The 12,455-nt window shown below is 39.6% G+C and overlaps 1 protein-coding gene across 1 annotated transcript in view; it reads right to left on the bottom strand.

Moving 5' to 3' along the window:
- Atxn10 (ataxin 10) overlaps positions 1-12,455 on the bottom strand; it is a 134,312-nt gene that overhangs the window by 105,829 nt on the left and 16,028 nt on the right. Inside the window, exons 2-3 of the mRNA XM_020184612.2 lie at positions 10,277-10,468; positions 4,687-4,769 (exon numbers count right to left, since the gene is read on the bottom strand). Of these exons, the coding sequence (XP_020040201.1) occupies positions 4,687-4,769; positions 10,277-10,468 (275 nt within the window). The remainder of the gene's footprint in view (positions 1-4,686; positions 4,770-10,276; positions 10,469-12,455) is intronic.

The following is a 12,455-nucleotide window of genomic DNA, read 5'->3' as shown; positions in this document are numbered from 1 at the left end:
AACATTATTTTTACAGATTAGGGAGGAATGGAGGCCAAAAACAACATTGACAATTCCAGTCAAATAGCTCAGGCTGTGTGCACATAAAATCTGATGAGCATAATATATTTGTCATACCACTGCAATTATTCCCTGAAAAGAGTACTCTAAATATTATTTTGACAATATAATTACAGTTCTTACTTCAAGAGTGGTAACAAAAAACTGGCAATGTTACCCTGGTAAAATCTCCCTAAAATAAGGTTTTCACAGACAAAATATTAAAGATAGCCTAGCACTTCATAGACACCAGAATACTTTTGACAAGAGTTTGTATTAGGTTTGAAATGAAACACAATAAAACATTTTTAAGTTTCTTATTGAACCCAAGTTTCACTATTGAATTCCAAATAAAAATCAGTGGTTTCACCATCTGACTTTTTAAAGAAGGTGGTGAGACGTATCTTTACCTTTCATTTTCCTTCTTACCCCTTCCAATTTTGCCACTGAACATGGGTCAGCTACTTAAAACTAATACAACTGAAAAGTTTAAAAACAACCTAAGTAAGTGGAAGATGCTCCAATTTCATGGAGCATCTTAATGAAGACTCAGTATTGTTAAGATGGCAATTCTCCCAAAATTGACCAATAGATTCAACAATATAGTATAAAGTATCCACAGAATACACATGACTCTTACAACTCAATGATAAAAAACGCAACTGAAACTGGGCAAATGTCTCCAAAGAAGATTTACAAACAGCCAATAGATATGAGAAATGTTTCAACATCATTGGTTATTTGGGAAATGCAAATAAAAATCAATTCACACGCACCAAGATGATTACAATCCAAAAAAGAAATTTGTCAGCAAGGCTTTGGAGAAATTAGAACATTCGTACAGTGGGTGAAACTAAAATACTCAGTTGCTTTGGAAAAGTATTCAGTGGCTCCTCAAAATATTAAAACATAATTATCAGGACTCAGTAATTCCAGTCCTAGGTATAACTGAAAAGAATTGGACACTAACACTCAAATACATGTACACATACCAGCACTGTTCATGACAGCCAACAGGCAGAAACCCAAATGTCCACCAACTGATATATGGACAAAGAAAATGTGATATATCCTTACAACAGAATATTATTCAGCCAAAAAGGAACAAAGTTCTGATGCATGCTACAATGGAGATGAACCTGGAAAACATTATACTAAGTGAAAGAAGCCAGACAAAGAGCTACATAATTGATTACATCTATATAAAATATTTAGAACAGGTTAAATCATTAGCAACAGAAGACAGAATTGTGGTCGTCAGAGGCTACAGAAAGGAAAATGGAGTGTGGCTTACTGAAAACAGCTTCCTTTAGGAGTAAGAAAATATTTTTCATCAGGTAGAACTGGTGGTTGCACAATAATGTAAATGTACTAAATGTCACTTTAAAATGGGTAATTTTAACGTTACATAAATTTCACATCAATAAAAATAAGGAAATCAATTAACCTGATACAACTGCAACTATCTAAATTATGAACAACTCAATCCATCAGGTCTGTAAGAACCTACTCTCTCTGACACCGATCAACCAGGAGCACCTTCTGTGCTTTTAAATTTTTCTATATATAAGTAATTATATAATTATATAATACATAAAATTATTTATATACCTGCTTCAATAAAAACTAAACCCATGAAGAAAAGATAAAATCGATGTTTACCGTAAGTAACAAAAATGAAATAACTCTTTCACTGGAGATTTGGGATAGCACAGAGAAAGGAAGGATATGGAGTCATGGGACATTTTTATGACAGAAAGCAGAACACATTACGTGCTGATGAGACTGATGCTGAAAACAAGGGAATAATTGCAGAGAAAAGATGAGTGGATGAATGGGGCTGAGATCTAACACCTAAGAGCAGGGCTGGCTGTGCTCTACTAGCTGTGTAGTCACAACATCTGCACAGCACTTCCACTGAGCTTCTTTATTTAGGACACATCATTAAAAGAAACCCTACTTCTGCCCACCACAGCACTTCAGCTCTGCCAGGGACACTCTACCCACCACATCAGTATTTCTCAGCACTTGAGAAATGGAGTACATTCTGAACTTTCTTCTGCACCAATGTACCTCAGAGACTTTGAAAACAACTGCCTTTATAACATACTGCAACATGTGCTTTTATTGCTGATGTTTAATGCCCTAATTTTGAGTAATAAGGCTTCTGTTTTATTATCTAATGGAACTACAAAAAACACCTTCAAAAACACTTTACGGTGAAACTCCATGGCCTATCAATTCTTAAGAATACTTAAAAAAACTACTGCCACTCACAAAAACAAGATCAAACACATTGTACAGATAATGTAGTTAATTTTTTAAAATCACCATTTCCCAAAGGATGATTTCTAAACCAAAACATAAAGCAAGTTGAATTTGAAACAAAAACACGAGGAAATCATAGAACAGAGTAAGAATTAAACCATGCCAGGCAGCACCTCTACCACACTGATTTAGACTGTTCTTCAATTCTGACGCCTGTAAAAACATTCTAACCTCTAGTTTTCACCCACTTACTAAGAACAGCATGCCTATTAATGTAGGCAGGTCCCATGTAATATATTAACAGGGACTAAGAACTATATGAATATTAATTTATAAGTCAAATCATATCTGAAATACAGCTAGACTTCCCATTTAAAATATCCAGATGGGCACCAGTGAGTCACACCTGTAATCCTAGCTACTTGGGAAGAAGAGATCAGGAGAATTGAGTTCAAAGCCAGCCCAAACAAATAGTTCACAAGATCTTATCTAAAAAATACCCAAGACAAAAGAGATCTGGCACAGTGAGTGTTAAGAGTACCTGCATAGCAAGTGTGAAGTCTTGAGTTCAAACTCCAGTATCACCAAAAAAAAAAGTACTCATTTTATAATTTTATAAGGTGAAGACATTATAATAACAAAATCTCTCATCTATAATCTAGAACATCTAATTTATTTATAAGCCTAGATTTTGGGGGAGTGGAACAGGGGTTTGAACTCAGGGCTTTGCACTTGCAAAGCAGGTACTCCACAGCTTGAGCCACACCTCCAAGTATGTTTTGCTCTGGTTATTTTGGAGATGGATGTCTCGTCAACTATTTCTTGGGGCTGGCCTCAAACTGTGATCCTCCTGATCTCAGCCTCCCAACTAGCTAGGATTACAGGCGTGAGCCACCAGTGCCCAGGTAAGTCTAGATATTTGCAACATTAAGAGCTTATCAAATAGCCAGGTACCACTGTCTCACGCCTGTAATCCTACCCAGGAGGCAGAGATCAGGAGGATCGTGTTCAAAGTCAGTCCAGGCAAATAGTTTGAGACCCTATCCCAAAAATACCCAACACAAAAAAGGGCTGGCAAAGTGGCACAAGTGGTAAAAGGTCCTGCCTACCAAGCATGAGGTCCTGAGTTCAAACCCCCATACTGCCAAAAAAAAAAATTATCAAATAACAAAGGTTTACCATAAAATTCATTAATTCTTTAGACATTCCTTTACATACATGAAAATTGTTTTTAATATTATGATAATAATCCTTGTGAAAAGAAGGCATGTTGATGCTCGTAGCAAAAAAAAAAAACCCAAGCATGTCAAAATACTCTAAAAAAAATCTTCCAGCTCTTCAAGCCAAGAAAAAAGCTGGTGTTGCTCTTAATCCCATATCAACAACAATTAACAATCAGAGCTAACTTCCCTTTCTGTCGCATAAGGTATTTGACTTATTTAATAGATTTAATATGTGGCTCCCCTCACTGGAATGTGAGCTCCTGAAGGAAGATTTTTGTCTGCTTTGGTCACTGTTGAAATCACATCCAAAACCTAAAATAGGACCTGTCACAACCATAAATAGAAGACAGAGCATTTGTTAGCTCAGGTTGCCGTAACAAAAAGTGGACAGCTTCAAATATAGACATTTATTTTTTCAGTTCTACAGTCTGGAAGCCCATGATCAAGGTATGGTAGGGCTGATTTCTTCTGAAATCTCTATTCTTGGCATTAGATGGCTATCTTCTCTCTGTGTGTTCAGTGGCTGTTTTGCTTATCTATGCCCTAATATCTTCTGCTTATAAGAAAGCCATCAAATTTCCTCATTTCACTTTAATGACCACTTTAAAAAGCACCTCAGAACATAGCCAGCCACATGCTGGGTGCTGGAGATTAGGCCTGTGCTGTGGTCTGAATGTTTGTGTCCCTCTAAGGTCTTTAGGCGGAAGTAAGATCCCCGATGTGTTTGTTGTAGCAGGTGGGGTTTGGGAGGTGACTAGGTCATGGGGTTAGTGCCTGTATGAGAGGTCAGAAGGAGTTCCTTCACCATTTTGCCTTTCATCATATGTGGACACAGCCAGAGGCAGAGAGCAGGCCCCACCAGACACTAAATCTACTGGTCCCCTGACCCTGGACTTTGCAGCCTCCACAACTGTGAGCGATAAACGAATATTGTTATTAATTATCCAGACTAAGAAGTTGGGGAAAAAACAATTCAGCTGCAAAAGGAAAGGAAGTCACTGCAACTTTCCTTTTATAAATCTTTAGTATTGTATTGTCAAACTGTCCTACCTCACAAATATAGAAAATATGATTCAATGAATGAAGTAACACTCAGAGCATTGATCTTCAATCCTTTTCCAAGATATAAATAATCCGAATTATATTTCACATTTACCTGTCAACAGAGAGTCCTGCTCCACTCGCAGTTCACGAAACAGAAGAATCAAATCAACAGCAACACCAATTGTATCCAGGTTCCTGTATCAGGTTTAAAAAGACAAAATTAAACATGTTGTTTCCTAAAGCTGCATTTCAAATGATAATTTAATGCATGATGCTCAGACTACTGGTTAACAGTTCCTCTGGTGGGCAGAATTTAACAACCTCCAGAGACGTCCATGTCCTGATTCACAAAATCTGTGACTCTTACCTTATGTGGCAAAGAGGACTTTATAGACAAGACCAAATTAAGGATTTTGAGATGGAAGGTTATCCCAGATTAGGTGGAGGATCAATGTAATCACAAGAATCCTCATACAAGGAACACCGAAGAGTCAAAGCCAGGAAGAAGTGGGCCAAGGAATACCACAGTGCTGGCAACTGACTCTCCCTTATGTCCTCCAGAAAAGAGGCAGCTATGTCAGTCCTTGTGACTTCTAAATGCCAGAACTGCAAGACAACAAATGCATGTTGTTCAGAACCACTAAGTTTTTAGCAATTTGTTACAGTAGCAAAAGGAAAGTGATACAGATTTGGGGAGAAGAAGTGAGGTGCTTTGGTGATAGAGGCTTTGGCATCTGGCAATGGGAAGAGGCTGGAAAAATTCTGAGAAGCATGACAGAAAAAGTACACAGTGCTCTGAACAGACTACAGGTAGAAAACGACAGTAAAGACACTGCTGGTAGTGCCTGAGAAGGAAATGAGAACATGTTGCTGGAGTCTGGAGGAAAGATGAGCCTTGCTACACAGTGGCAAGAGTCCCTGGACAGCATCCTACAATGGCGTGGAAAAAAGAGAAGGGGATACCTGAAACTGCTGCTTCTTGCAGTTACCTTAACACTACAGCACTCTAGAAGCAGACACTTGTTTTCTACTTTCACACGTACCAGATGAAGAGGACTTTTGTCCCAGAATGGGTCACATCCAGCATCTCATGTGACTTAGATAACTCGGATAATTAGGTTTGGAACTTTTTAGCTGATGAAACTTTCTGAACATAAACTGATGCTAGAATGGTTCAAGAACCTGGGAGACCTTGGGCTAAGACAAACATATTCTGAATGTGTGATAGGTGTGAATGTTTAGGGGCCAATAGTAGGCAAAAGAACTTAAATCCTGAATCTGTGAAGGTTACTTTATGTGGCAAGAGGTAGTATAATCAGAAATCTGTATTTGGTCTAGGTCTTGTGTTCCTGGTACAGAACTCCTATAAACCCTATAAATCTCCTATAAACCCAGAGCATCTTTTGTTATTCACAACTAGCCCCTTTAATCAAATCTGAGTTTATGCTATTGAGGTAACTTAGATGTAGCTTCAGAATGATGGCTGGCTGTCAGAGGCTCAGACCATGTAATGAGAGGGTGACTTTCAGCCCTACCTCCAGTTCAGGGGAGCAGAGAGAGTGAATTACCATTGCCCAGTGATATAGTTAACCATTCCAGCATAATGAAACTCCATAAAAATACCTAAACAATGGTGTTTGGGAGCCTGGAAGTTGAGGAACACATCAACTGTCAGGAAAATGGAGTACTCAGAAAGGGCATGGAAACTGTACCCATCCCATACCTTATCACCTGCCTATCTTCCTCCTGGATGGTCCCACAGTGTGTATGAACCAGTGGCAGTAGGTAAACTGCTTTTTTTGAGTCCTGTGAGTCCATGGAATATCAAACCTGAGGGAAGTCATGGAAACCCTCCATTTATAGTCAGCTGCACAGAAATGTGAGTGGCCTGGATACCTCACATGGGAACAGTCTTCCTGGCTTGAGCCTCTAAGCTATGGGGTCCAATATTGCTTAAATCTCACACAGTGTCAGAATGGAAGTGACACCCAGTTAGATCAAAGAATCAGAATTGATGTCAGCAAACACAAGAAACTCTTTAGAGCCTCTAATGATTTTTGAGATAGCGAGATAATCCTGAGTTGTCCAGGTAGGCCTAGTCTACTAATAAGGGTCCTCATGAGAGGAACACAGGAGAGTCAGAGTCAGAGAGACACTGTTAGATGGTATGCTGTTGCTTTTAAAATGGAGGAAGGGGCTGTGAGCTGAGAAAAGCAGAAACCTCTATAAGCAGGAAGGAGCCACCAGAAAGAAAGTCCTGCAGAGGCTTTGACTTCAGGCCGGTGGGAGTGACTGTAAATTTAGGACCTCCAGAACTGTAAGATAAAACTATCATTCTGAACCCTAAGTTTGTGGTAATATGTTACAGAAGCAACAGAAAATTAATATAGCTCCCTAACTTCTTCAATACTAATCAAAATTAAGCCTCAAAATTTACTCTTAAATAGAAGGATCCCTATTTGCACAGATCAAATCCCAGAACCCCATATTAAGCCTGTTTTAATGGAAGGAGCTTTCAGATGGTCAGGGTCAGCATAAATGTGGTGAAAGCACTCTTGTCGCACCTCCTGCCCAGGCCAGATAGTCACAGCTGCTGCTCCTGGCCTCTTCATCCAGGCAGCGGACAGTGGGAAAGAGCTCAACACCTGCCAACCGGAAAAGAAGCTGTTCCATTCTTTCTGATTCTGATTTTTCCTGTCTATGTAGACAAAAGGTTGCTTGGCTAACAAGCCACTATCCATCTCTGTATAGCCAGTGTGCACTAGGAGTGGTTTTTGCTTTCTTTCCTTTGGCACTACTTGGGTTTGAATTCAGGGCCTTGCACTTGCTAGATAGGCACTTTACCATTTGAGCATGCCTCTAGCCCAGATGTATTTGTTTTTATAAATATTTAGGGGAAAAAACCCAAAAGAATACAATTTTATGAGATGATAATTTTATGAAACTCAAATTTAAGTGTTTAAAAATAGAATATGGTTATGCTCATTCATTCACATACGGTATAGCTGCTGTCACACTACAATGGGAAAGTCAAGAACTCTGACAGAGACCCCAAAGCCGAACAGTATTAGCTGACGCTTTACAGTAACAGTAGAGACCCCAGCAACGGGGCTTATGTTTACATGCAGAGCAGACTGCTTTGAATGGTTTTCCTTAAACAGCTTCTGAAATGTACATGACTCAGATATTTGCTTTGCTCCGTTACATCCCATTCTATACAAAAGGATCTAGGTCTCACTGGCATCACACCTTCTGACTAACTCTTTAATAACTTAAAAATCTAAATCCTGACCAGCTTTAGTTAAAGTTGGCTACAAAGTCCTTCCTGGAATTTCCATTGTATTTCTCACTAAAAAATTTTTTCCAAGAGCTAATGCCCTAAATGGATGGAATTTCCCTTCAAAAATAAACAGTAAACAATAATACAATCCTAGAAATTAAGAGGAAGAAAAACTAATGCCTTAAATGTTCATTTTCATGTCTACCAACCATAAATTGCATGAAATAGTTATCAGTCACCACACACCATCCTTATTTTAATACCATGCCAAAAGACTGCTGATATTTTATGCTACAATATTTATTTTCGTAATGTTTGATTTTTTGCAGTTGTCATATACTCAGCAGATAAAATATAAGCCAATTGCTTTAAAAGTATGTAATCATCATCAGCTTACCCTATAAGGTCATACCTGAAGAAGAGGCCAACACACTTCTTACTCACCATCCAGGGTGCACAAGCACCCAGAAGCATTTTACTAAGTAATGTCAGCTACCCATCCAAGCCAGCTCAAGGGGAAGATGCTACTTACCCCAATGTAAAAAGGAGAAAATTAATACTTAGAACTTCATCCCTCTTCCAAGTTAGGTGACTACATAAGGGATGGAGCAGTCCCAGGCAACAGGACCAGGTACAGGGCTCAGGAAAGGCACACCACCTGCTTTCAGCATTAGCATTAGGGTCACAGGTTTGGAGCTGGAGAGACCATCCACAGTCTCCCTCACATATTCAAGAAGTGGTTTTAGGACAAGTTATTTAACCTGAGTCAGTTTCTTTTGTAAAAATGGAAAAATAACTGGAGGTGTGGCTCAATCGGTAGAGCACCTGCATAGCAAGTGCAAGAGGCCGAGTTCAAACCCCAGTACCAACAAAAAAAAAAGGAAAAATAGTAGCACACTATTTCTTCAGTTTATTCCAAGGATTAAAACAAGACACTGCAAGTAAAGCACCTGAGCACACCTGGTGCTGGCACTCACTTCCTTCCCCACTGAGGCTGGCCAGCAGAAAGACTCCTTTTCTAGTCCCCAGCCTAAGTCCCCTCTTCCTACCTACCACATCAGAGTGATTCCCTGCCTAGAAAAGGACAACTGAAACTAGCCTTGCAGCCAGATGCTTCTCACACATAACTAGTTAGGTTTTAAACCATTATTAGCAAGATTACCAATGTTTCTACCCATTTTTTTGCAAATGGATGGCAGGTTTATTTTAGCATTAAAGTTAAACAACTTCAGCTTTCTTTCCTTCTCTTTGATCTTAAAAATCTCATTAATCATATGAAAGCCTCAGGTAAAAGACTGTCTAAGCAACCCAGGAAGTCCTTCAAGTGGCTTCTGGACCAGCCTAACTTCAGCCATCACAGCAGTGACAGGGAAGCCTGGAGGCTCTATCTACATACAAGTCCATGAAAGAAAGGTGAGCACCCTGCTTATGGCTTCTGACTTCATTTCAAGTAAAAATTTTTAATAAAAAGCAGATTCCATAAAATCAAAGAGGAAAGATGCTCAGTTCTAAGAGTAGAAAGGTGTACACGAAAAGAATAGCATGGGAATTCTTCTTGCTCGTTATTTAACTCTACTAAAAATATGCACATTATAAAGCAGATGGAAATAAACACAGCTCCAAGCTTTACAATCATAAAGAAAGACAGATCATTTTAGAAATTTATAAAAACACAAGGTAGCTCATTAAAAATAATTAACCTGGGCATCAGTGGCTCATGCATATAATCCTAGCTACTTGGGAGGATGAGGTCAAGAGGATCAAGGTTCAAGGCCAGCTCAGAGAAATACTTGGTAAATCCCCATTTCCAAAATAACCACAACGAAATGGTCTAGAGATGTGGCTCAAGCAGTAGAGCACCTGCTTCACAAGCAACAAAGCCCTGAGTTCAAATACCAGTCCCACCAAAAAAAAAAGTAATTAAAATATTTACAACTAGAAGTGAAGTCAAGAACTGCATACGAACTTAGGCAGGCAGAATCTAAGAACAAAGAATCAAAATCAAGTTCAAATCACTGTTTTGGGTTTTCTGTTGTTTATTTGCTTATTTTTGATGGTACTGGGGTTTGAATACAGGGTCTTACACTTGCTAGGCAGGCACTCAAACACTAGAGTCACATCCCCAGTCAAAACACTGTTTTTTATAGAAACGAATACCTCAAAGCATGTTATAAACACAAGTAAAATATCTGGATAACCCCTAGAGTCAAACATACTCTGTTACATGCAGTACCACCATATCTGGCCTCAGTGACTCCAAAGAGAGGACTTTACTGGAAGTGAAGGAAGTCCTGTAAAAACAATGGGTGATATATAAAGCCAAAACAAGTCCTAACTGACATAGCAGTATGACAGAGCCAGCACATACAAATACAGAGAAACACACTCAAAGAGAGGAATATGTGCCACTCCAGAGTACTACCTGATTGAATTCTGGTTCACAGGACACTCTATGCAAGCATTCCGCAGACACCTGAAGCACTCCGTTATTAACTGCAGACTGGAAGTCAGATGCTCCACTTGGGATGGGTCCCTGCAGGCCAGCTCAACAGCATGAGAAGATTTCTTCAAGATGTCCAGGACTCTCTGGAAGATGGTTCTGGGTGCTGTCTCTCTAGAAAAATATATTGTTGTTACAAACCAGACAAAAAAAAAAAGATTCTAATTTCCAACTGTCCTGTTCAGAAAACCTACTGTAGGGAAGTGGGTTGGGCTGTGTGATCTAGTTCCTAATTACAACACAGAAGACATGAGCTGCATAGATGGCATGTCTACTACATGCCCTTTACATATCCTCTTACTCATTAACCTTCACAATAACCTTGAGCCCAACTCTGTCCTCTCCATCTTACCAATAAGGAAAATGACGAACTCAGATGGTGGAGTAACTTGCCCTCATCACTCAGCCAATGGCTGGCAGAGCCACTTTTCTGACTGACGCTCTCTGACCCCAGTACTTCCACCCTCATGACATGCTCAGAGATCTGCTATCACCCACTATGTATCTAGTTCAGTTCTGGCAAACAACATTCCTTAACGGCTGCCTGAAGGACAAATATGCTGACCACTCCCTCCACTCAGGGAAGCTGGCAAATTCTGCATGGAACTTCTCAGCATTCAACCACACGTGGGAAGGCAAGGTGTGAAACATGGCAGCTCTCCCGCTGAGAACGTATGCAGGGAAGAAAGCCGCACCACTGGGCACCTCGGTCCCCACAATGCCTCTCGTGCCCAGAGCACGCCTGCACGCTATCATTTCAGAGCTCTGAACATAAATTTTTTGTGCAACGTAGCATCTAAATGCAAGACAACTTCCTTATTCCATGTGTCCCCTAAACAAATAGCAATCTGTTCTAATATTAGGAGAAAAACTGGCATGTTGGACTGCTGTAGACGATGCTGGCCACAAGATTGGTCTCCTCTGCTCTTATCTGGAATCTCAGAACCCTACAATTCATATCCTTGGATCAAGCCAGACACGGAACTGGCTCAGAGCTATGAAAGAAAGTCTACATAGGTCCCCTTCTTCTTCAGGCCAGGGACACTTCCCTCCATGGGCTCCAGCACCATGGCTTCTTGAATGACACAGGGTGTGTTTGTGTCTTATGGAAAGACAACAGAAATTACAAGTCATATATTTTCCTCTCTGTCTGGGACTTCGAAGTCTAGAGTCAAATTTACAACCAGTGTTTAACATCAGTATGAATCCTAGGTTTTTCATTTTTTTCTATCTGGCTTTTCCCTTATCCCAACTTCCTCCTTCATCTCTTTTTTTGGGGGGAGAGGGATGCTGGGAGTCAAAACTCAGGACAACCTAGGTGTAAACCTAACAAAAGATGTGAACGACCTCTACAAGGAAAACTATAAACTTCTGAAAAAAGAGATTGAGGATGACTATACAAAGTGGAGAGATCTCCCATGCTCATGGACTGGTAGAATCAACATAGTAAAAATGTCGATACTCCCAAAAGTAATCTACATGTCTAATGCAATTCCCATCAAAATTCCAATGACATTCATTAAAGAGATTGAAAAATCTACCGTGAAATTTATATGGAAACACAAGAGGCCACGAATAGCCAAGGCAGTACTCAGTCAAAAGAACAATGCTGGAGGTATCACGATACCTGACTTCAAACTCTATTACAAAGCAATAACAATAAAAACAGCATGGTACTGGCACAAAAACAGACATGAAGACCAGTGGAACAGAATAGAGGACCCAGATATGAAGCCACACAACTATAACCAACTTGTCTTTGACAAAGGAGCTAAAAATATATGATGGAGAAATAGCAGCCTCTTCAACAAAAACTGCTGGGAAAACTGGTTAGCAGTCTGCAAAAAACTGAAACTAGATCCATGTATATCACCCTATATCAATATTAACTCAAAATGGATCAAGGATCTTAATATCAGACCACAAACTCTAAAGTTGATACAAGAAAGACTAAGAAATACTCTGGAGTTAGTAAGTATAGGTAAGAACTTTCTCAACAAAACCCCAGCAGCACAGCAACTAAGAGATAACATAGATAAATAGGACCTCATAAAACTAAAAAGCTTCTGTTCATCAAAAGAAATGGTCTCTAAACTGAAGA

Source organism: Castor canadensis, chromosome 8 (assembly GCF_047511655.1).
Source record: "Castor canadensis chromosome 8, mCasCan1.hap1v2, whole genome shotgun sequence".
Taxonomy (NCBI): Eukaryota; Metazoa; Chordata; class Mammalia; order Rodentia; family Castoridae; genus Castor; species Castor canadensis.
This window is presented reverse-complemented; position numbering and strand designations above follow the sequence as displayed.